Below are 26,358 nucleotides of genomic sequence, written 5' to 3'. Positions count from 1 at the left end.
AAACATACTTTTACATCTTATTCAATTTTTTGACTTCCGTCAATCCTGTCTGAAAATTTTCCAATCTAATCTCTTAGTATGCACTTCTTATCTTCCCTATTACATTTCAAACTCATAACCAATATCTCTATCTTTTTCTCCTTTGTAACACTTCATATATTTCTCCTTACAAAACTTCTTGTAGTTGCTCTTCAAATAATTCATAAACTTATTCCAATCTTCTGTAAATCTCTGGTCCCGCAGGTTTCGAATCATTCCTGTCATTTTGTCCAATTCTGCATAGTCCATTAATTTCGTCTGCCATTCTTCTTTCGTCGGAATTTCTTCTTGTTTCCATTTCTGGGTTAACAATACTCTTGCCGCAGTTGTTGCATATAAAAACAATTTAACATCTTGCCTATTAATGTCCTGACCTATAGTACCAAGTAAAAATGCTTCTGTTTTTTTAAAAAATGTATATTTCAACATCTTTTTCATCTCATTATATAGCATTTCCCAGAAGTTCTTTACTTTTTTACATTCCCACCACATATGATAAAATGTTCCTTCTTTTTCTTTACATTTCCAACATTTATTATTTGTCTTATACATTTTAGCTAATTTCAAAATTTTCTTCTCTTCTTTATGCTTCCAATGCCCCTTATTTTTATTCAACACCCCCCTGCCCAATCACACCCAAGGCTAGTGCCCCCCCCTTTCGCAGTGGCAGTTATCGCCCACTTGGAAAATTTGTTTTAGAAGGATGGGGAGACATAAAGAACAGGAAGCCAGCTTTCCCTGAACTGTGCTCCTGAGCTGTAACTGTTAGTAAGAGTAGAGCTGTGCAGCTGTTTGTATTGAGCCCATCACCTGTCAGAATCCGGGTACCAGTTCCTGGAAGCTGCAGGAGAAGAGAGGGGTCTTGTGTTCAAATCCTGTTGGTATTTTAATATCGCAAGAGGCTTGGGAATGGGTGAAGGGAATGGATATCAGAATGATTAAGATCACTGACCATGCCCCTATATCTGCCATCCTTCAAATAGGTCATATTAATAGGTCCTATTCTTGGAGGTTTAACCCTTGGTTGGTAGCTGATGAACGGAGTAAGGTTAAAATACAAATAGCGTTAAAAAGGTATTTTGAGGAAAATAAAGACCCAGATCTCCCATTAACAACAAAATGGGAAGCAATGAAAGCAGTCATTAGGGGAGAATGTATTCAGAGCTTGTCAATGTTAAAAAAGGGGGGAAAGATAGAAGGATTAGGGAGGTAGAAGAGGAGGTCAGGATATTGGAGGAGAAATTTAGGATGTCTAAGCAAAAGAAGGATAAGGAGAAATTAAACCAAAAGAGAGAAGAGTTGAAAGTTTTAGATATAAATAGAACTACATTAAAGTTATGGTACAGTAAACAAAAATATTATGAATTTGAAGGGATATGTGAGAACAGGATGATGGACTAGATAGGCCATTGGCCTGATCCAGGCCATAGCTGTCAACTTTTCCCTTTTCTTGCGAGGAATCATATTCGGAATAAGGGAATTTCTCTTAAAAAAAGGAAAACGTTGGCAGCTATGATCCAGGCAGCTCTTCGTATGCTCATATGAAGTTTATGGGTGTTTATTTTCTTCTTCAGAAAGCTCACCTTAAAAAAAATAATAATTCCTCTAAGCTGGCATACTACCACTACTACTAATGTTGATGATTATGATGATTATGTAAAAACCGTATGAACCCTGAAATTACAAAACAGACAACAACAATGCTAATACAGTGGTACCTCAGGTTAAGTACTTAATTCGTTCCGGAGGTCCGTTCTTAACCTGAAACTGTTCTTAATCTGAAGCACCACTTTAGCTAATGGGGCCTCCCGCTACTGACAGGCCGCTGCTGCGCGATTTCTGTTCTCATCCTGAAGCAAAGTTCTTAACCTGAAGCACTATTTCTGGGTTAGCGGCGTCTGTAACCTGAAGCGTATGTAACCCAAGGTACCACTGTACGCAAAAAACAGTAAAATAGGAATACATGCCTCCTTCATTACAGTAGCAGGAACCAAAGTGTTTGGGGAATGGGTGCATGGAGGACAACATTTTGGGGGAACACCACCGAAGAATGGAACCACGGACATCAGCCATTTTGAGCTCATCTATAGTGTTGAATCAAGTTTCCTTGTTCCACATTTCAGTCTCCAGTGACTTCATTTTATCCATATCACATTGTGTCAGTGGATTCTTCTCCCTGCCCCACAAGGACGAGGATGGGAATATTTCCCAGCATCCCCTCAATTTCTGGCCAGCTTACTGGTTCTGGCTGTTATAAACTCATGAAATAAGTGACTTTTTGGAGTATGGATGCCAAAGGCACACAGCCCTTGAGCGTGTTGGGGGGCTGCGGAAATGCTGGCGGACCTTGTGAGGTCTTCTGAGGATGTGGTCATGGACACCAGTCAGAAAATGGCTCCTATGGGGGCCAAAATGGCTCTCAACTGGTCATGACATAACACAAAATGGCTGCCCTAGGGGTGTGGCATAGCACAAGATGGCTGCATCTAAAAGAACAGGGGGGAAACAATAGGACTGTGACATTCCCAAGCTTGGGAAATCTCAATTTTTATTTAAAAAAACCAGCTGTTTGAAACATATGAAAAGCAAAACGCATTCCGCTGTAGATTGGAACTAGGATGCACAGAAAATCCAATTCAGAGATTATTACTGAACTCTGTTATTCCATGGCGGGCATGCAGAACCACAAACAAAGACATGTATGGAATGGTGGCTAATCATCATACATTTATTCATTTAAATGACTTTACCCCCCCTCCCCAAAAAGGGGATGGCTTCCAGAGAGGCTGCACAAATCACTAAAACAAACAAAAGTCCCCCAAACAGAAGGGAAAAACTTATACAGTGGAACCTCGGTTGTCAAACGTAATCCGTTCCATTCCGGAAGACCGTTTGACTTCCGAAACGTTCGACAACTAAGGCGCAATGGGCGCCTGGCAAAATCCGTTGGGGAAAAAATGGAGAAATGCGCCTCTGAAGCCGTTTGACTTCTGAGGAATGTTCGAAAAAGCGGAAGAATTTGCTTCCGGGTTGTCGGTGTTCGAAAGTTGAAACATTTGACTTCTGAAGCCTTCGACAACCGAGGTTCCACTGTCAATGGCCTCAAAGTTTGACAGTGCCACTGAACCCCACAAGCCTGAGACAGACATGCTGACTGGAGATGGGGAAACACCTTCTTTTTGTGCAGAAGGTTGTCAAGTTTCATCTCAGCATCTCCTCTGCCTGAAATCCTGGAGAGCGGCTGCCAGTCAGTGCCGACATCACTGAGGTAAATAGGCCAATGGTCAGACTCAGTACAAGGCAACTTCCTGTCTTCCAGTTTCAGTGGTCTGCGCTTGATCTAAGAGATCTAAACCAGGATCTTCTTTTGGACCTGCCCAGTACCACCTTATTCCCCTACCAAGTGATACTAAGCTCCAGCCCTTGATCACTCTGTACCCTCCAGCTCTGGCTCTTGAGTTTTGAAAGACCAGGCAACCTGACATGGCAACAGCCTCTTCCCCCAAACCCTTGGGTAGAGGGTGGGGGAGCCTTCTGTGTCTATCGCAGATATTAATATTGCTCAGTGTGAAGTCACTGGATGCATAAAGACTTGCTCCTTTTGGAGTGAAACATCGTCTAGACCAGCGGTTCTCAACCTGTGGGTCCCCAGATGTTGTTGGACTACAACTCCCATCATCCCTGACCACTGGTCATGCTGGCTAGGAAGGATGGGAGTTGTAGTCCAACAACGTCTGGGGACCCACAGGTTGAGAAAGGCTGGTCTAGACCCATTAGATTGTTGAAACTTTACTTGCAGAACTTTCTTCAAAAACAGAATGAAAGAATCAAAGATACGTCCAAATAATTCCATACAATATCTTTTTGTGTGTGCCAATTATTTTTTTATTGGTTTTCCATAATTCCATCTTGTGCAAGTCAAACACAGGCCCGTCTTCTTAGAAATAAAAGAAACTTACAATCAGAGCTGACTAACATAGCTCTCTCTCTCACGGACTCCATTTTGCCTGCATTTCAGCCCCTTAGGCTGTGCAGCATCTTAGGTTATGGGTAGCATCTCACTCCCGCAGAGCCTGAGAGCAAAGACTTAGCCAGCACCCTTCCAAGATAGCACATTTGCAACCAAATACCTTTGCCACCTGATCTAAAGTTAAACACTCACATGTTAGCTATCAGGCAACAGTTAATTATCAACTCAGAGACCACTTAGTATACTCCAGTGGAATTTCCCCACATTAAAACCTTCGGTGTCAATTAAACAACCGACACTGTTCAGCATAACAGTGTGTACAAATAGAAAGCTACTGAAGCCATTCTATTTCTTAGCCGTTCTTTTGATTTCCCGCTTCTCACTCAAGCTCTCCCCCTTCCCCTCAGAAATGAATTCCAACCCTGGACAGACGTCAAGCCGGTGAAAGCCATCAAGGTCAAGCCCCAGTACAAGTTTCCGGAGGGGAAAATGAACCACAAAACGAGCTACAGCACCCAGTTCACTGTCGAGGGGGCAAAGCCCGGCCCTTCGGATAACAAATTCCTTGAGCATCGGAGGATACGGAGCCTGTACAGCGAGCCCTACAAGGAAATCACAAAGGTAAGGGAGACGGGAGACGGGCAGTATGGCTCCTCTGTGGGATACTTCCCCGCCGAAACAAAACATTTATTTCATACTTTTGTATGCTGCTTCCTCGCACGCTGGCTGGGGCTGATGGGAGTTGGAGTCCAGAGTCATCTGGAGGGGGGGAGGTTCTCCCTCCCTGCTCTGTGGCAAATTTGGGGAGGGGGGAGACTCTGCGGGGTCAGCAGGATTCACCACTCCCTCGCACATCCCACTAACATCCCGTCCAGTTGGTTGGCTAGTTCAGAAGTTCTCACCTCCATGGACTGCTCTATGATTTGACTTCAGTTTCATTTTGGCCCACAAGCCAGATTCGACAGAGACTAGGAACCATCAGATCAGTCTCCCACTGTTGCAAAAGCTACAGGGCTTGGGGTTTTTGTTTTGTTTTGTTTTCAGGGCCTATAATAACCCCTAGTATCTCTGTGTGCCCCCGTTTGTTCACTACAAATCTGTACATGATCTGATGTAAGCCAGGGTCTGCCAACCTGTGGCCCATGGGCCAGAAGCAACCCACGGAGGCCATTTAACTGGCCCCCGAGCCGCCCCCAAACCAAGCTGCCCTCTTGGCAAGTCCCAGCGCACTGCACTAAACCGGCACAGCGCGGCGTGGGGACTCACTTCTGCTGCTCTGGAAATCGCTTCTTCTGCGCATGCCCAGATACCGGAAATCGCGTCTGCGCATGTCCGCAGCACCGGAAATTGCTTCTGCGCATGCCCAGACACTGAAAATCGCTACTGCGCAGATGCAGTTTTCGGCGTCTGGGCATGTGCAGAACTGATATTCGGCACCGCAGACATAAAGGTAAAGAGACCCCTGGCCATTAGGTCCAGTCGTGGCCGACTCTAGGGTTGTGGCGCTCATCTCGCTTTATTGGCCAAGGGAGCCGGCGTACAGCTTCCGGGTCATGTGGCCAGCATGACTAAGCCGCTTCTGGCGAACCAGAGCAGTGCACAGAAACGCCGTTTACCTTCCCGCTGGAGTGGTACCTATTTATCTACTTGCACTTTGATGTGCTTTCGAACTGCTAGGTTGGCAGGAGCAGGAACCGAGCAACGGGAGCTCACCCCGTCGCGGGGATTTGAACTGCCGACCTTCTGATCAGCAAGTCCTAGGCTCTGTGGTTTAACCCACAGAGCTATCCATGTCCTTAAGTGGATTAAGCCTGCTCAAAAAATTGCAGCCAGATAAATCCAAGGAGTTTTGTGCAGGGCCCTTCTAAAACCTTGGGCAGTAAAGGCTGAGAGGACCCCTACCCAGGACCCTGAAGAGATGCCCCAATCTCTGCCCCTCACATCACCATCCCCAAGAGGACAGAAAATGTCTGAGGAGGCCCAATGTGTGGTGGTGAAGGCAGCGGCCTGCATCCTGCGGCACAAGGGAAGCTGAGAGCCGTGCTACACGAGTGCTCTGCACATCCAGGAAATTAATCTGCTTACATCAGGGGTGGGCAAGGCTTGCTGGGAATGGGCCGGATCACTCCCGCAAAGATCCTCTGTGGGCCAGGCCAGCACAGCACGACGCCGGAAATTGTGTCTGCGCATGTCTGGGATGCAGGTGGCACTGTGGGTTAAACCTCCTGAGCCTAGGACTTGCCGATCAGAAGGTTGGTAGTTCGAATCCCCACGATGGGGTGAGCTCCCGTTGCCAAGGCCGTCTAGGGCTTTAAGGGTCAGCACCAACACTTTGAATCGTGCTCAGAAACGTACTGGGAGCCAATGCAGATGTCCAACTGGTTGACCACGACCGACTGGTTGGTCCCCAGGAAGGTTCCAGGGGGTAGATCTCTGTTTTTCTAATCTCTTTTTTAAAAAAAAAAAAAAAAACTCCTTAGCTTAACCGCCATCACCCTAAGGCAGTGTTTCCCAACCTTGTGCCTCCAGCTGTTTTTGAACTACAACTCCCATCATCCCTGACTAGCAAGACCAGTGGCAAGGGATGATGGGAATTGTAGTCCAAAAACAGCTGGAGGCACAAGGTTGGGAAACACTGCCCTAAGGAATCCACAACCTTTAAAACTGCCCTGGGTCCATTTTTGTTTTTGAATTTCTGCCAGCTGAGGACAGCAGTCTAATTCACCCTAGTGGGAGCATTGCATCAGCCTTTCCCCAGCTAAACAGGGGGTTTCAAATACCCAGCTCAAGCTGGGAATAAATCCGTTCCCTTTCTCTCCTGCCACATAGTGGTACCTTGGTTCTCAAACTTACCGTATTTTTCGCGCCATAGAACGCACTTTTTCCCTCCTAAAAAGCAAGGGGAAATGTGTGTGCATCCTATGGAGCGAATGCGGGGGGGGGGAGGCAGGCGGTAAAAGCCCGCAAGAGCCGCACACAAGCTCCGTGCGCTCTTGCGGGCTTTTCCCCAGGAGTGAGAAGGGACTGACAGGCCAGGAGAAGCCGCGATCTCTTTAAAGGGGTTGCGCGGCTTCTGTGGGCTTTTGCGAGAGGTGAGGGAATCCCCCCACCTCCCGGGAAAGCCAGGAGAAGCCGCACAGCCCCTTTAAAGAGCGCAGGGCTTCTGCGGGAGGTGGGGGAATTCCCCCACCTTCCTCAAAAGCAAGAAGAAGGTCTGGGAGAATCGCACAGGCTGCAGGTTCATAGCTGGGGGGGGGGGAATCATATTTTTTCCCTTGATTTCCCCCTCTGAAAACTAGGTATGCCCTATGGTCAGGTGCGCCCTATGGTGCGAAAAATACGGTAATTCGTTCCGGAAGTCCGTTCCAAAACCAAAGCGTTCCAAAACCAAGGCTCGCTTTCCCATCGGAAATAATGCAAAATGGATTAATTTGTGCCGGATTTTTAAAAACAACCCCTGAAACAGCAATTTGACGTGGATTTTACTCTCTAACGAGACCACTGACCCATAAAATGAAAGCAATAAACAATGTACCTCAGCCACACAATCAATCGGTAGCTGAAGTTGCAAAAACAAAAACACTGACTTTTTCTGTTTCCCCCTAAAGAAGCCTCAACATTTCTACCTGCCCCTCTGAAAAAGGTCAACAACTTTGACTTTCCTCCCTAAAGAAAGCTCAACAACTTTGACCTGATTGCCAGTTTTTTATTCTGTGAGTAAATCACAATTTCATGGGAGCTGGACGTCTCTGCTCTACGGCATGTGCAGAAACCGCTTTCTTGACCATTGGACCCAGTCTTGGTCTCATCCACTCAATCTGCCAGAGCCTGTCTTCACATGCAGGGGGAACCCCTAACTCCCTAAGGGTTTGAGACCCCATCAGATTCCCTCACCTGGTTTAGCTGGCCTGTCGAAGCCATTCCTAGGGTGTGGCCGCTGTTGCCTCCTGACAGCTAATAATAATAATAATAATAATAATAATAATAATAATAATAATAATAATAACAACTTTATTTATACCCCACCCTCGCCAGCCAGAGCTCGGCTCAGGGTGGCTAACACCAATAAAATCACAGTAAAAACATAATAGGGGGGTTATGTACTGAGTTGAATAGGATCCAAAAGGCAGCAGTCTGATTGGTCCTAGAAAAATAGGATCCAGAATGCAGCAGTCTGGTTGGTCCACAGGAGCCACCCAATCCAGCTCCAGGTGGAAGTGAATCTGCAACCTGATTGGCCTACAGGTGAATCCCGGAATTAGCCAATCACGTGGGACCCATTGTGTAAATAATGTATATAAAGCAGACATCCTGGGGGAACTTCCATTCCTCCTCACCACTATGAGCTGAATAAAGAGCATGAAATCCACTCTCGACTCCAAATATATTTCAAGGGGGAAAGAGAGGGGGTGGGAAAACCAATTTAAAACTCAGCCTCATTTTAAAGTAGCCGATAAATCAAGACCATAAGGGGAGGGAAACATAAGGGTCAGACTGAGTCCAAACCAAAGGCCAGGCAGAACAGCTCTGTCTTGCAGGCCCTGCAAAAAGATGTCAAGTCCCGCAGGGCCCTGGTCTCATGAGACAGAGCGTTCCACCAAGTCGGGGCCAGTACTGAAAAGGCCCTGGCCCTAGTTGAGACCAACCTAACCACCTTGCGACCTGGGACCTCCAAAATGTTGTCATTTGTGGACCTTAAGGTCCTCCGCGGAGCCACAGGTGAGAGATGAATGCTGAGTGGCCACCAAAGCTGGACAAACTACCCCAGAAGGAGCACAACATGTCCCTACCAGAGGTACTAACTGTCCCCTAATGCTCCATACAGTGGTACCTTGGTTTATGAACTTAATCCATTCCGGAAGTCCGTTCTTAAACCAAAGCATTCTTAAACCAAGGCGTGCTTTCCCATAGCACTGGGGGACTCAATTTACACTCAACAGGAAGCGGAACATGTTCTGCTTCCAAGGCAAAGTTCACAAACCAAAACACCTGCTTGCGGGTTTACTGCGTTCTTCATCCAAGTTGTTCATCAACTAAGCTGTTCTTAAACCAAGGTACTGCTGTATATCAGATAGAGATGCGAGGCAAATCTTGCGGCCCACAATCTCGATGGTGGTGCATACACAAAGAGGGTTTAATGCTTCTTAGGGCAGGTTAGTTCACCAGTCAGCTTAAAGCAGGCATAGGCCAACTCGGCCCTCCAGATGTTTTGGGACTACAACTCCCATCATCTGTGGCTAACAGGACCGGTGGTCAGGGATGATGGGAGTTGTAGTCCCTAAACATCTGGAGGGCCGAGTTGGCCTGTGCCTGGCTTAAAGGCCTTGATGCTGCCCTTTCGATGAAACCTTTGCCACCGTTCGGCAACGCCTCTCTAAATTCGCTTTTCTCCTCCCTCCCCCTCACCTCTCCTTGTGTGTTGTGTGTGTTGTTTCTCTTTTGTGCCGGCGGCGGCTTGCCGGTTGCACCCGCCCAGGTGGAGAAGCCGAGCCCTCAGCCTTCTAAGCCAAAAAAGACGACCACAAGCCATAAACCCCTGAAAAAGGCCAAAGATAAGCAGATGGTTTCGAGCCGGTCGTCTAAGAAAAAGAGCGCCGAGGGGCCCAGCGCAACAAACGCCGAGGAAAAGGAGAAGAGTAAAGAGATGAACAATAAATTGGCCGAGGCGAAAGAGTAAATTTCACTGCTCTTACTTGCTTTCTCTTTCTCTCTCTCTCTCTTTCTCTCGTTTTCTATCCCCCCTCCTTTTATTTTCTTTATTTTTTCTTTTTTTAAAATAAAGGCCACAAAATTAATTAGAGGCTTCTAATCTGCCTGTGTTCCAATTGTATTAGAAGCTTTTTATCTTTGATTTCAAAGGCGGATTAGAAAGCCTCCTTATTGCAAGGGGGGGGGTTGTTTGGCTGCCTAGCGTAATAGGAGGCAGGGAAAGGCACAGCAGATTAGTTTTCAATCTGTGTACATCGGAGATTTAGGGGGGAGACAGAATAAGAGAGTGGCTGGAAGACAGGTCTTCTCGTCCAGCTTTCGCCCCGGAGAAACAGGTTGGCTTGGTTTTTGGGGGCATCAAAAATCCTGCCAAACCTGTTGCACCCAGGGGCAAGAATGAGGCAAAGGGAATGTGTGTGGATTCACACACTGAAAGCAGAAATCCATTTGACCACTTCCAGCTCCCTTAAAAGCAAATACTAGTCTCTGCCCGAGTGCCCCTTTCTTATGCCTTAGCCTATAAAGCTCAGAGGAAGAAAATAACCTCAATTCATACCACTAAGAGAGGGTGTAAAATAAATATTGGTTCATGTGTAAAAAATAATCTATCTGGTAGCCCTCCCGAACCTCCTTGCGGTGTTTTTTTAAAGTCAAAGTAATTTACATTTCTGTGGGGGTGAACGGGACCGCCTTGTCACTCCTAAGCAATTTGGAAAGGGGGCAGGATCAGCCCCTTCATTTTTGAGGACAGATGCAAAACCCGTGACCTGGAATTTGAGGGCCCACACTTTCCCACCCACCATGCCTTAGGAGAACGTGGCGCATGCTGTGATGTCACAGCGTCCCGTATTTCCCAGCCCCGCCTCGGCCAACCAGGGTGGAGAGTGTCTTCTGTTGTGATGTCACTAGGAGAAAGTTCTACTAAGCATGACAGAAGGAAAGAGGGGGGGAGGAACCGTGCAATTCCCATTAACCTAGTTTCTTTGGACATCTGCAGCCTGCACCGTGCGAGGTTTCGAAAATTGTAATGGCGACGTTAAACGTCTCCCAGAGGAAATGCTCTTTTTCAGCTTTCAAGTCCATGTAGCTCTGAGGTTCAGAGGTAGAAAACCTTGCAGAAATAGACCAAAAACCAGAAAATAAAAAGGGAACTGTTTAGTTTCTAGAATATAAAAAAAGAACCAGGGATTTCTGTGATCAGTCTGAACGGTATTGCCAGAACCCTGCTGATTTCAGATTATGGCACAGGTTTCAGAGGTCTCTCCTAGCCCTACCTGAGCTCGCATGTCGGGACCGGTTGTCCTCAGCAGAGGTTGGTTTCATGCATTGCCAACAGCAGAGAACTCTCCTCATTTCCACCCCATGCTGAAAATAACATGAAATTTCAAGATCTCCACTTGGCAGCCATGTGTACTGACGTCCTGATTTGCCCAACATTTTCGCCTGCGAAAAAGGGCAGATCGAACGTTGTGTGTGTCACATGTGTGCTATGTCAGATATCCACGCAGGTGTGATGTGAGAGGCTGTATAAACCTGGAGTCTGCTGAGGACAGCCGGCGCCAGCAGATGACCTCATGATGATGTCACGCAACTGACGATGGCGTCATCCAAGTGTCAGCTGATCGCTGCTGAACCACCATCACAAATTTGAAGAATACTAGTTAGCATCTCTCCAGGTGAGTTCTGGAAATACAGGGTAGGTTCATCAAAGGCCCCGGGTGCTTTCTCATGTCAAAGACAAAAAAGTTTTTAGTTTAAACAAAATAAAAAAATTCCTTCCAGTAGCACCTTAAAGACCAACTAAGTTAGTTCTTGGTATGAGCTTTCGTGTGCATGCACACGAAAGCACATACCAAGAACTAACTTAGTTGGTCTTTAAGGTGCTACTGGAAGGAATTTTTTTATTTTGTTTTGACTATGGCAGACCAACACGGCTACCTATCTGTAACCAGTTTTTAGTTTGTTTTTCTGGTTCCTCCAATGTACAAGTAAGAACATCACCGCAAGCGACTGGAAAAATAATAATTCACTGCCCAGAGAAGCAGCCGTTGGGTTTAATTGCTCTTTAGCCCTAAATTGCCAATTAGTTTTTAAAAGAACGTGAACAAAACAGGAAGGGCGATTGGGATGGATCAAAAGGGCAAATTTCCAGGTCCACAGTTGCTATGGAGATGTTCAAGAAAAGCTTCCACCGCCACCACCCTACCCCGTGAATCTTTCTTAGTATTATTATTTATAGAGCGCAAGATTTGCAGAATGTAAATTTTTGAGGTAGTTGAGAAAGAAGCAGAAATACTGTCTTTGCCGCAGAACCAGGTTAGAGGGAAAACGGATCTCAGGCTGCAGACCTAATCCTGTCTGCCCAGAAGTAAGGCCTATTGAATTCAGCTGGGCTTACTCCCGTGTAAGTGGAGGTTTTAGGATTGCAGCCTCAGAGGCTGGGGTGGGGTGGGGGAGAGGGTGGGATGAGCTGTATGATAACTGGGTAGCCAATGTTTGTGGGCTTGGCTTTGACTACTGAAATGAATGCAAAAACCGTATTGTATTTGTGTGTGACGTGTTCTATTAAGGCTTGCTCCCGAATGCTTTCGGCTATAGAGTATGTGTAACAAAATTCTGTGGTGTATCTCCAAGTGTAGCTATATTAGAACTTGTATGAAGTATAGCCAGGTTTGTGTGTTTGTGGAAGTGTTGTTGGGTGGGGGGTTCGGGTCGGTCGGGGGCAAGTTCTTATACCTCCAGTGCTTTGGAGAAATGCAGGAATATCCATCAGGAAGCGTAGAAATATAATTGCAAATGTGTGATGCATTAAAAAGGAAAAAAAAAATCTCAACAAAGATACATGCATCGTGGAGAGCTTCATTGATTGATCCATAATGCTCATTTGCTATTCAGAATGCTTTTTAAAAAGGGAAAGGGGGGGGAAACCATCTGCATGGACATTGCTTGATTATACAAATTTGCAGCTCTGAAAAGATGCTACTTCATTCTGCGATAGCATCTCATCTACATGCTCCATGAAAGCCCTGCAGCACAAAGTTGGGCCATGATCCAGGGGGTAGATCTCTGTTTTTCTAAAGAGTTTTTTTTTTTTTAACTCCTTCGCTTAACCACCATCACCCTAAGGAATCCGCAACCTTTAAAACTGGCCTGGGTCCATTTTTCTTCTTGAATTTCTGCCAGCTGGGGACAGCAGTCTAATTCACCCTAGTGGGAGCATTGCATCAGCCTTTCCCCAGCTAAACAGGGGGTTTTCAAATACCCAGCTCAAACAGGGAATAAATCCTTTCCCTTTCTCTTCTGTCATACAGTGGTGCCTTGGTTCTCAAACTTAATCTGTTCCGGAAGTCCGTTCCAAAACCAAAGCGTTCCAAAACCAAGGCTCACTTTCCCATCGAAAATAATGCAAAATGGATTAATTTGTGTGCCGGACTTTTAAAAACAATCCCTAAAGCAGCAATTTGACATAGATTTTACTATCTAATGAGACCATTGACCCATAAAATGAAAGTAATCAACAATGTACTGCAGTCACACAATCAATCAGTAGCTGAACTGGGTTCCACAGAGTCACAAAAACAAAACAAAGAAGCCGCAAAAACAAAAATGCAAAATAAATAGCAGAAACAGACCTCAGCGTAGCACTCAAAATGGAAGGGTGGCACTCAAATCGGAGCACATTCGGCTTCTGAAAAAAGTTCGCAAACCGGAACATCTACTTCCGTCTTTGCAGTGTTTGGGTTCCAAGTTGTTTGAGGACCAAGGCGTTTGAGAACCAAGGCACCACTGTATTTGGAAATTTGGGGTGACAGATATTTATTTGGGTGGACGGGAACAGGGAATGGATTTGGATAGTGGAGGGAGAAGGTGCTGCATTTGATCTTTGAAGCACTGTCAGTTGATACACAGAGCAAAGGGTAGCCATAGAAAAAATGTTATACTACCGGTATGCGACCTCCAGTCCTGTGCAGAACTGGGATATGATTCAGCTTGGCTCAGGCAGCCGAACGAGGCAGGAGACCAGGAGCTTCCTTCGCAGGCTGAATAGCATCTTAGGTGTGCGTGCGTGTGCACTTTTCACCAGGACAGTGGTGCAGGAGGAAAAGCATGGCCCCACCTCTCCCTGCACAATCCGAATCCTGACCTCCCCTCCTCACTGAGATGGCTGTTTAAAGAACAAAAACCACACACACTTAAATAAGGAGAAATCACACACCTCAAATATGCATCTAGCACAGTCTTTGCCAACCAGAGCTGATTTGAGAACTGTCAGGTTAGCAAAGTTGATCTAATTCAGCGTTTCCTGCCGGTTTCGGACTACAATTCCCATCATCCCTTGCTAGCTAGGGGGTGATGGGAGTTGTAGTCTGGAAAACAGCTGGAGACCCAAGTTTGGGAAAGACTGATCTGATGCAAGTGCAGGGAACCTTGGACCTGCCAGATGTCTCCAAACTACAACTCCCATCAGCTTTAGCAAGCATAGCCAATGACCAGGGGTGGTGGGAGTTGTAGTTCAACAACATCTGGAGGGCCAAAGGTTGGCCAGAACTGAACTAATGCATTTTTCTTTGACCCAAAGCCCCATTAAGCATAACTGGGCAGCTTAAATGCTCACCTGTCCTCTTAGAGGATGCTAAGATGCCCCTACTGGTCCATGGGGAGACTGCAGTCTAATGAAACAAGGAGGTGTGTTTTGTTTTGTTTTTGCATTTAAAAAATCCTCGTGGGTCATGGAGGGTGCAAGAGGCCTTTAGTGACTTATCGTTTCTCTGGTTAACACCCAAGTGTCTCTTTTAAGACCGACATATTGCAGCAGCAGCTCCTGAAATCTCCTGTGGTCTTGGATGCAAAACACAATTTAGTTTCATTCCGCCATTCAGGTTTTCCTTCCGAACTGTGTCTCAGCAAACTTCTGTAACTCCCTCATTCTTTGCATTCCTTTGACAAATATTTGCTTGCTGGCTTCCCTTCCTGTTTTTCCCCCTTCCTTTTGAATATTCCTGCGATTTCTCGTCTGCTTGTTTGATCACCTCCTTCCTTGTACTGTTATATCCTCTTTTTTGCTTGAGATGGTGCTTAAAGTCCTCTTCACGGCTTGTTGACACCCCCACTCACCTTGGCTTTGCAAAAAAAACCAACCTGAAATAAATTCCACAACCACACGCTTTGCTCATCTGCGGTGTTTCTGTTGGGGGGTATTGTGTGGTCTTTTCACAAGCGCATCCATGCTCATGATTCTGCAAGTTGTCTTAAGAGATATTTTGTGGTCTCGATTCTGCTGCATTATCACCAAGAGGGGGAAGGAAATTGTCTCCCTAAACTGTGCTAAGAGTTCACTGTCTCAGTACTGCCTTCAGTTTTGCTGTTAGTATAATCACAGCCAGACCGATATTAATGTATAGCCAATAGATTGTGGTGTGTTTGTTCAAATAGAGGGTCACTTTCTTCTTCTTCTTCCTGGACAACGATAAATAAATGCTGAACACAAACACCCACTTCCTTGATTTTTTTGTTTTTACCCTCCGAATTGAGTAAGCCAAAGAGGTTTCCTTTTTTTGACGGTAAGTCCCACAAGAGACCTTAGTTTCATCCGGGAGAAATCGTGAGAACAATGGTCTGCAAAGTTTGGTTCTCTTTCAAGCTTGAGCTGATTGATCAATTAGGAATAATAATAATAATAATAATAATAATAATAATAATAATAATAATAATAGGAGGAGGAGGGGGAAAGTGAGGATGGAGGCAAAAGTTTGCCTCAGTTTGCATTTAAAAATGAGCCTACGCAATTCACACTTTGCAAAACTGCACAGCCACCTTTTCAATCATGTGCTTCACTGAATGTTGCAGTACATTTCTCTAGCCAAGTAATGTGCACAAACAGGCAAATATTACTAGGGTAAAGCTAGGTGTGGTGTGAATTAAAACATATGTATTAGTGACAATAGCACACCAAAAAAGCACTCTGTTAGGAGAAACTGTTTTGCAAAAATGTGAATATTAGGCAAAATTGCATATAAAAATGTGTTTGATGCACTAAAATGCTGGTGAATTTTCATGAAGGCCTATATAACGTGGAAATGTGGAGAACTGAATTTTCAGACTGGGGAAATGAGGTACCAAGATGGACATATCCACTCCCCCCTAGCTGCAAGTTAAACGCATTTCTTCTCCATTGTTTTGGCAGCCTTTTGTTCTGGTGTGTTCTTTTGCAGTGAGGAATGAGCAAAATTGTCCTTAGGCCTAACCCTGCATGGCAGGTTTGCTTTATTACAATATTATGCCTCCTACGGATCTCAAAAAGGCACCCATGCTGAGGTCTAGTGGCACATGCACTTATTGATTCAGCCACAAAATTGACAGTTGCATCTTAAACACACATTTTATTGGCCGGAGAAGTATAGCAGGTTATTGGTGCAAATCCCAGCAGCTATGCCGCAAATCATGAGAAACTATTTTAATTGCATTGATGAACTGGCTGGTGGCTTTTAATGTTCGATATAGGTTTTCAAAGGCATAAAACAATCAAATCCACACATATAAATGAAAAACACAAGCCCTCAGTGTCAGCAAACAGGCTTTAGTGCTTTCTTGAAAGGGTTCATCATTCAGCTACTACAGTAGGTATCTCTTTACTGACAGCAGCGAGACTGGAACTCGGAAACTTTTTGTGTAGGAAAAAGCAAAGGTGCCTGGGATCATGGCCTTTTGAGTTTGCCTTGGTGCTTATAGATGTTGCTCTCCACAAAACCTCTTCTTCATTTCCTTGAATGGAAGGAAACTGAGATGGCACATAATATTACGTAGGGTAAGGCAGCCTCCCTCATAGGCCATCTTGTAATGAAAGCAGTCGTCACAGGAACAGCTTGTCCAACTAAACCCACCCATTAAAGGTAAAGGGACCCCTGACCATTAGGTCTAGTCGTGGCCGACTCTGGGATTGCGTGCTCATCTCGCTTCATTGGCCGAGGGAGCCGGCGTACAGCTTCCGGGTCATGTGGCCAGCATGACTAAGCCACTTCTGGCGAACCAGAGCAGCGCATGGAAACGCCATTTACCTTCCCTCCAGAGTGGTACCTATTTATCTACTTGCACTTTGACGTGCTTTCGAACTGCTAGTTTGGCAGGAGCAGGAACTGAGCAATGGGAGCTCACCTCGTCGCGGGGATTTGAACCACCGACCTTCTGATCGGCAAGTCCTAGGCTCTGTGGTTTAACCGACAGCACCACCCGCATCCCTAACCCAAACCTTAGGAAGCAGTTAATGTGAACAGCAGGATAAACTCTTGAATGCATTTTCTGAGAACTCTTTGCTTATGGGAACGTTACCTGCCGAAGTCCCTGCCACACGCTTTCACCAGAGACAAAGGGAGAAAATGGCGGATGTTTGATTGGGATTCCACCCGACGCGATCGCGTGGGAAGAAATTTCTTTGTGTTGCGACATTGCCCCACCACAAAAGCTGCTCTTAAAAACACCCGACAACTGTTTTTTTGATGTTACACATGTGACAAGAAGCTCCCGTTTTGTGTGGAGGCTCAAACAATCCTTTTTCAAATGTGGGTGCATTTTGTGACCATCGGAGGATGGTTTTATTAAACGTTTTGCTCAACGGTGTGGCTGTCAAGGGCATAGCAACGTAATGTGTTGGGTTTCAAAGTCTTGGGCTGAACCCTGGAGTCTTCTTTCAAATTCCATCCGCAAACACATGAAAAGATGCCAAACTCTAATACCTCCACTCAGTGGAACACAGGGGGACGCATACTCCTAAATATTTTGTGAATCTTTGTACTTTTGTCCATTTAGTGTATTTATTTTCCCCAATTTGAAGTATAAAATGGTCATTTTCTTGAGTCAAAATGAGAGTACCCCTAAACATTTTTTTAAGAGGGAAAAAAAGCATTGCCTCAACTCAACATTGAAAATCCTCTAATAATTTCAAATTGGACAATCTATCTTTTTACATTCCAAACTAATGTTTGGACTTCAAATATGTGGCTTTGTACAACTGAAGTATTTTGAGACGTTTCCCCACTCCTCTCCTCCCAAAACCATTTTTATTGGACCCAATTCTACTCAGCCTATAAGACAGTATATTTTTCCAGCACTGTTGCCGGGTAGATCTCCTCTCACGGGCCATTCCCCTTTCTAGAAACATGGGACAGAGTGTCCTTCTTGGACCGAGGAGGTGCGGGTTCAAATCCCCTCACAACTAGGGAGAGTTTCTTAGGCGAGATGTATACTGCCCTACCTCACAGGGTTGTTGTGTTGTTGAGATGGGAAATGGCAAGAACTGTGTGGGCTGCTTGGAGTACCTTGGAGGAAAACTGGGTTGTAAATGAAATGAAACAAAATAATAATAATAATAATAATAATAATATATTATTATTATTATTATTATTATTATTATTATTATTATTATTTGTACCCCGCCCATCTGGCTGGGTTTCCCCAGCCACTCTGGGCAGCTTCCACAGAGACCAAAAATACACTAAAATGTCTCACATTAAAAACTTCCCTGAACAGGGCTGCCTTCAGATGTCTTCTGAATGTCAGGCAGTTGTTTATCGCTTTGACATCTGGTGGGAGGGCGTTCCACAGGGCGGGTGCCACCACCGAGAAGGCCCTCTGCCTGGTTCCCTGTAGCTTTGCTTCTCGCAATGAGGAAACCACCAGAAGGCCCTTGGTGCTGGACCTCAGTGTCTGAGCAGAACGATGGGGGTGGAGATGCTCCTTCAAGTCTACTGGTCCAAGGCCATTTAGGGCTTTAAAGGTCAACACCAACACTTTGAATTGTGCTCGGAAACGTACTGGGAGCCAATGTAGGTCTTTCAAGACCGGTGTTATGTTGTCTCTGTGGCCAGTCTGGCTGCCACATTCTGGATTAGTTGCAGTTTCCAGGTCACCTTCAAAGGTAGCCCCACGTAGAGCGCATTGCAGTAGTCCAAGCAGGAGATAACTAAAGCATGCACCACTCTGGCGAGACAGTCCGCGGGCAGGTAGGGTCTCAGCCTGCGTACCAGGAGGAGGATAAATGCTGTTGTGTCAACCTAAAAATGCAGCTAGGTAGGGCCCAGTTCACACATTGTGTAAAGACCATGTACATTGAGTCTGCATCGAGCATACTTGCACTGTGTAGTGTGCGAAAAGGGGTATCAGTGTGGCACTGCGATGTGTGAGATTTCAGGTTCACATCCCATCTCAGCTTTAACCTTAGGTACTTCTCAGAAGCTTGCCATACATTTCCAGGTGTAAAAAATGGCATCGGGGAGAATTTTGGCGAAGCGGCAAAATATCAGGGGAAACTTGGGTGCGTGGCAACACAATGGCTCAAATCACTATTTTGGGGGTAGGTTTCCTGAAGAAAGCAGAAAGCTCAACAGTTTGTACTTCAAAATTTTTGGAGGGTTTCCTTAGAAAAAAAACTCAACGACTTCTTTGCGGGTGTCAGGAATTTTACCTTTTGATATATAACAACTCTAGCCTCTCAACTTTGTCCTGGAACAAGGCTAAAATAATGATGATGATGATAATAATAATAATAATAATAATAATAATAATAATAATAATAATAATTTATTTATACCCTGCCCTTCCCGGTTCAAAAAATGGGTTCAGGGCGGCTAACAATAAATTTAAAACACTTTAAAATAATTATGAAAGCAGCATAAAATACAGTATAAAAGAGTCTGGTGTGAGGTGCTTGAATGAAGGGTGAGACACATGGGGACAAGAAAGGGGTATTGGGTTGCTATTTTTATTTTTATTAGGTATTTTGAGGTTTTATATCTTGATTTTATTCTGTGAACCACCCTGAGTTGCCCGGGTATAGGGCAGTATATAAATTCATTCAATCAGTCAATCAATCAATCAATAAAAATAAAGGATGGATGCTGCCATTAGTGGAATTGGGCACCTCAGACAACAGATACTGGAGAGCAGAGAGGAATTGCAACTTATTGGTGAGCAGAGAAGGGCCCTAGGCCACATTGACACCATACATTTAAAGCACCAGATTAAACAGTCCTAGCTTCCTCCAAAGAATTCTGGGAACTGTAGTTTGTTAAGGGTGCTGAGAGTGGTTAGGACACCTCCCCATTCCACTTGCAGAACTACAGTTCCCAGAATTCCCTGTGAAAAGGGACTGATCATTGAAACACTCTGGGAAGGGAATAGGGTCGCCTAACAACTTAATGAACTACTGCTCCCAGAATTCACTGGGGGGGGGGGACCCTGATGATTGAAAGTGGTAGTCTTAATCTCAAAGTTGTGGGTTTGAGCCCCACAATGGGCAAAATATTCCTGCATTGCAGGGGGTTGGATGATATTGTGGGAATGTTCAGGAAGGCAGGAGAAGATATATTGTTTAATGTTACCCTTCTTAACTTGCGTTAGCAAGTTCTTTATCTTAGCAGACTTTAAACGCACAGCGGTTTGTTTGTTGCAGGCTCGTCTGGGCCTCACTATCTAAGATTCCTGGGAAGATCCCTTCTTGGCCCTCTTAATAAGAATAGGCCCGACAATCTTACTAAAGTCTATATAAAAGTAATTTACTCACATTCATTCAGTTCACAGGTGGATGGATCCCTGAAGGCAGACTTAGGTTACAAAAGTATATGTACATGTGGAACTATTCCATAAGGGAGTTAGTTCCAAGTGACAGTCACTTCTGCTACCATGTAGAAAAACAAAATGGAGAAGAAGAGCAAAAGACGAACGTGTGCTCCCCTACCCTAAGGTTAACAGATTTTTTTCCAATGAATCCAGAGACACTTTTCAACTTCCTACTAAATTGATGAATTTTGTCAGGGGACTGATTTGTAAATCCAGGGACTGTCCCCAGGAAATGGGGACATCTGGTAACCTTACCCTACCCAGATTAGGCCATGCCCACATCTAGTCACATGCAGAGGAAGTTTGGCCCAGCTCAGGAGGAAACTGGAAGTTTTCTCCTGGCTGGTACAAGGCATCCCCTAGCATGTCCATTCTAGGAATGTTGTACAGTAGTACCTCAAGTTACAGACGCTTCAGGTTACAGACGCTTCAGGTTACAGACTCCACTAACCCAGAAATAGTACCTCGGGTGAAGAACTTTGCTTCAGGATGAGAACAGAAATCGGGGGGCGGCGGCAGCAGGAGGCCCCATTAGCTAAAGTGGTACCTCAGGTTAAGAACAGTTTCAGGTTAAGAACGGACCTCCAGAACGAATTAAGTTCTTAACCCGAGGTACCACTGTACTTGAGTGCTATGTGTTTCACACCCCACAGATATGACCCTCTTGTTCCCTTACGACTCTAAGACTCTAAGACTCGTTTAAATGTACAGTGTGAATAATAATAATAATAATAATAATAATAATAATAATAATAATAATAATAAATTTATACCCCGCCCATCTGGCTGGGTTTCCCCAGCCACTCTGGGTGACTCCCAACAGAATATTAAAAACATGATAAAGCATCACACATTAAAAACTTCCCTAAACAGGGCTGCCTTCAGATGTCTTCTAAAAGTCAGATAGTTGTTTATTTCCTTGACATCTGACAGGAAGGCGTTCCACAGGGCGGGCGCCACCACCGAGAAGGCCCTCTGCCTGGTTCCCTGTAACCTCACTTCTTGCATGGAGGAAACCGCCAGAAGGCCCTCGGAGCTGGACCTCAGTGTCCGGGCTGAACAATGGGGGTAGAGATGCTCCTTCAGGTATACTGGACCAAGACCGTTTAGGGCTTTCAAGGTCAGCACCAACACTTTGAATTGTGCTCGGAAATGTACTGGGAGCCAATGTAGGTCTTTCAAGACCGGTGTTATGTGGTCTTGGCAGCCGCTCCCAGTCACCAGTCAAGCTGCCACATTCTGGATTAGTTGTAGTTTCCACCTGCTGCCCACAGACAGTGTTGAAATAAGATTCAGCTGTCAACCAGCCCAGCTCCTGCACATGAAATGGGCTGGTTTAGCCATTTTGTTTTTTGCCTCAGGCCGCAAAACATCTTCTAGCCTGTCACTGGAGACGAAAGCATCTCAACTGTCCTGGACAAAGCCTGATTTCGACAAACACCATAAAATGTTTGAAGGAAAAACTCAAATGAAACGAGCAAATGGAATAAATCCATGCTTCATGAGGGCTCGCTTTTATTTAGAGGAAGGCCGGAAACAATTTTGGTTCTGAGCGCTGAACTAAAAGCAGGGGAAAGAAGTAACCTGAGCTATTGGGGGGAAATCTCCACTTGCACTGTATTTGGAAAAACTGCAAAAGGAGATTTTTGTCACCACAGCAGTCAGCAAGGATGGGGAAGAGACTTGGTTTGGGTTGCATTTCGATGCATACTGTACTTATCTAATCCGTACTTCCTGAAACAGTTAGCAAACTTTAACACAGGTCGCCGTTGACATCCACACTTCTCTGAATTTTGCAATGCAGTTCAGCAACCAAAAAGTGTGCACAAAAAATGTTAGGGGGAATTAAGTGGGGAAATGCATATATGAGACAAAATTGCATATATTGGGATAAAGAGGAATTAACATGCTGCTGAATATTCACAAGGAGTTGTTCCTTTAATTGCGAACTTAAGCAGAATTATTGTGGACTGAGAAAATGAGAAGTGAAGAAACCATAATTAACAAATTCACCCACCTCTAGCAGTCAGCCAGCTGTTGTAGGAAGCTCAGAGATAGGACCTAGTGTTGATCATCCGCTCTCTTTCTTACCTGGTCCCTAAGAATAAGTGGCATTCTCTTCATTAAATTCCCATAAAATAAATGCCTCACACACCCAGATATTCTCTTTGTCTCTCACGCCTACGCAAGCACACACCATAATAAATGTTTTCACGTTCAAGATGCTCTCAAGAACTTAACCCAGTCTCACCAAGAATTCGATTCCACAAAATGTCCAACTTGGCTTTGGAAATTGCCACTTAGAGTGCTGTACAGATACTTAAGAAACAAAAGAAAATGCTCCAATCGAAAATAAGAGTTAAGACGACCGATCGCAAGGCTCGTGCAATTTGCTTGGATTGTGACCACTGGATCGTTCCGCTTAATGGATGCTGCAAATCTGCTTAGCAAATCCACTAAACCCCACCAGCATTGGGGATGTTCAAAAATACCATAGTATGGGTTTTTTGCAAGAAGACGGGTGGCTGCAGCTCCTGCTAGTTATTTTCCTTCATCTTTTAAGATGGAGACCATGGCACATTGTGGGGGGGGGGGACTAACCCTTCCCTCCCACAGAGATAGATAGATAGTTTATTATGGCCATAGGCCCATATTTCCCACACAGATTTCCCACCCAATTCACACGGTAAACATCTCTAAAACAGGTCACGGGAGATTAAGATGCCATAAAGACATGCAAAAGCATGATAACAACTAACACACACACACACATTATTTGTGACATGCAGATGTGAACCAAGTGGATCATTTTGGGGAAAGCTTTCCAAGCGAGGGAGAGTCAAAGTATCTGGCCATGTCTGGGCTTTTCTCTCTCTGCAGTCAAGGCTTCACTGTGACCTGTCAGAATTTTCCGTACACTATAGCACATCCTGGCGAATTCATTCTTCATAGATAGCAAAGGGGTTCTTATTTGCTAGCCTCTACCTTTTGGGGGACGCGGGTGGCGCTGTGGGTTAAACCACAGAGCCTAGGACTTGCTGATCAGAAGATCGGCAGTTTGAATCCCCATGACGGGGTGAGCTCCCGTTGCTCGGTCCCTGCTCCTGCCAACCTAGCAGTTCAAAAGCACGTCAAAGTGCAAGTAGATCAATAGGTTATCTACCTCTGGCGGGAAGTTAAACAGCGTTTCCGTGCGCTGCTCTGGTTCGCCAGAAGCGGCTTAGTCATGCTGGCCACATGACCCGGAAGCCGTACACCGGCTCCCTCAGCCAATAAAGCGAGATGAGCGCCACAACCCCAGAGTCGGCCATGACTGGACCTAATGGTCAGGGGTTCCTTTACCTTTACCTTTTGCTTTAAAGTGAAGCAAACGGCCTGAGTGTCATTTTGGATAAACTCCAAAATATGTGGTTGAAATTTCAACATGATAATGTCGAGGTGCAGCTTGCAAAAGCAGATTAGAAATTTTCCCCGACTGATTATCTCTCATCTACAACAGGGGCCAGGCCTCAGACTAGAATATACGTCATCATCCTTTGGATATTGGGCTGTTTAGGAGCCGTATTATCTGAGTTTAAAAAGAAAATGTCCCAAAGAAAAACAACACTCTCTCTCTCTCTCTCTCTCTGGCTCTTCAATTATTGTTCACCTTTCGGCTACAGCCCCGTAACGAAATAAACACTATCACAAAGCATTATTCATATATAAAATGTGAATCTTCTTCCATATTGTAAGCCTTCAGTGTGCGATATCAAAAGCCAGTTTCAACATGACTCCATCACACAAAGCTGTTAACAGGAGCATAGTTCTAATTTTCTCATTAAGTAGACAGTTTGGGGAGTTGTTTTGCTTTCTATGCAAGTAATAATAATTGGCAAATCCATTAAACTGCCAATATTGGTTGGGGGAGGTATTGAACTCACAGAGGGCTCAACATGCCATAAAACCAGCCTAGCTTAGTAGCTCCAGTTTAGGCCAACCTTTGAGAGCAGAAACACCCCATCATAGGGTTGCTACATTTCAAGAAGTAAAAATAATTTTTTAAAAGGTTGTTGAGTTTTGGGGAAAAGTTTCAAAAATCCAGACATTTCCCAATTTCCCAAAATTCATTATTAGAATCCCAGGAAAATCTGGACGTATGGTAACCCTACCCAATGCATTGTTTTTATCCAACGAAGCCATGCTCAGAGTAGACCCATTAGAGTAATGGACTACAGACTGTGATGTTTATTGATTTCGGTAGCTGCTTCTTTTTTTAAAAAAAATAATCTTTATTAGTTTTTCAATTAGATACTCCACATACACATATTGTATTACATTTTACATTCATACTTGCTCTTCAGAGATGACTTCCTTCCTTCTTCTGGTTTTTTATATCACATATAATTTTATCACATTATTTTCTTCCATTTTATCTATTGTTATTCATTTTCCATATTTGTCCATAGTGTATCTATAAACAAATAAGTCCTCATGTTTATACAATTCTTTTCGTCTATCTGTATTCATTTACCACTACTGTTAGTTATATTAGTTTCCTTATACATTTTGCTTCCTATTATTTTCATTATCCATCGCTTTTCTTACATCTTTCCCATTATGAGGTTTGTTTCCAATTCTACTGGTTTTACTATTTCATCTTATCTTTCCTATATACAACATAAATTTTTCCCATTCTTTTTGAAATGTTTTCTCGACCTGTTGTCGACTTTCCCCCGTTAGTTTGGCTATTTCTGCATATTCCATTACCTACTGCTAGCCCAGGGTTGGACATAGCTGTCAACTTACAGATTTGAAAATAAGGGACCAGCAGCCTCGAAAATAAGGGATCAGCAGCCAAAATAAGGGATCAACAATTACTTTGATAAAATACATATTTTGTTGCGTGCAAATGGCTTTAGATACCTATTAGGTCCATAAATTACCATATAGCATATATTCAACACAAAAAACAGCAACAATTTGTTGTTGACAAAGGACAGCTGGACATAGAAAGGGCCCCATTACCTTCAGTAGCTTATTAAAGGGACATCATCAATAAAGGGACAGCAGTGGGACATGGCGCTGGGATAAGGGACTGTCCCGCCAAATAAGGGACGCTTGACAGCTATGGGTTTGGAAACAGCAGCAATTACCAACAGTAGGAGAATGGCGACAGATTTCGGTAGCTTTTTAGCCGGCTGCAACCCGATGACACCTTAATTGGCTGCCTATGGACCGCATTCTACAGTTCCACGCTACACAAATGATTGCAAGTTCTGCTGCTTTTATGTGTGACAGAATAGGCTTTCGGTCAGTCTTGTGGCATCATGATTTCTTTCTCTTTTTTTGCTTTCAGTGCCTCCATTAAAACAAGCGGTGCTACAGACAAGGAACCCATTTCCTTAGGATGGGACCAACTGGTCGAGGTTAAGCCCCTGCCTTCTATTCCTGAGTAAGCAGACGGACAAGCATGTAGCCTGCATGAAACATATAAAAGACTTATTTGAAGAATAGTACAAATAATAATAATAATTCAAAAATCAATAAAGTGGTGCTAGATCCTCTGTTGTCTCTGGAATCATTTGCAGAATTGTGTCCGGATTCATTCCATCAAGTTGCTTCCCCAGATGAGAATGGCGAGGGTTGGATTTTGACAACATCTGGAGAGCAAAAAGTAATACAGTGGTACCTTGGGTTACATACGCTTCAGGTTACATACGCTTCAGGTTACACACTCCGCTAACCCAGAAATAGTGATTCAGGTTAAGAACGTTGCTTCAGGATAAGAACAGAAATCGTGCTCTGGCGGCGTGGCAGCAACAGGAGGCACCATTAGCTAAAGTGGTGCTTCAGGTTAAGAACAGTTTCAGGTTAAGAACGGACCTCCGGAACGAATTAAGTGCTTAACCTGAGGTACCACTGTAGTATTAGTAATAGTAATTTATTATTTGTACCCCGCCCACCTTGCTGGGTTTCCCCAGCCACTCTGGGCGGTTTCCAACCAAGATTAAAAATACATTAAAATCTCACACATCAAAAACTTCCCT

The 26,358-nt window shown here is 44.5% G+C and overlaps 1 protein-coding gene across 1 annotated transcript in view; it reads left to right on the top strand.

Moving 5' to 3' along the window:
• The window catches only part of MAP6 (microtubule associated protein 6), a 59,464-nt gene extending 33,589 nt beyond the window's left edge, over nucleotides 1–25,875 (top strand). The window contains exons 2-4 of the mRNA XM_081860554.1: nucleotides 4,417–4,630; nucleotides 9,486–9,682; nucleotides 25,668–25,875. Of these exons, the coding sequence (XP_081716680.1) occupies nucleotides 4,417–4,630; nucleotides 9,486–9,682; nucleotides 25,668–25,767 (511 nt within the window). The 3' untranslated portion in view covers nucleotides 25,768–25,875. The remainder of the gene's footprint in view (nucleotides 1–4,416; nucleotides 4,631–9,485; nucleotides 9,683–25,667) is intronic.
• The last annotated feature ends 483 nt before the right edge of the window (nucleotides 25,876–26,358 follow it).

This window comes from Podarcis erhardii (genome assembly GCF_964252035.2).
Source record: "Podarcis erhardii genome assembly, chromosome: 4".
Classification (NCBI taxonomy): Eukaryota; Metazoa; Chordata; class Lepidosauria; order Squamata; family Lacertidae; genus Podarcis; species Podarcis erhardii.
The sequence above is the reverse complement of the archived record's forward strand: the minus strand, read 5'-3'. Positions and strand labels throughout refer to the sequence as shown.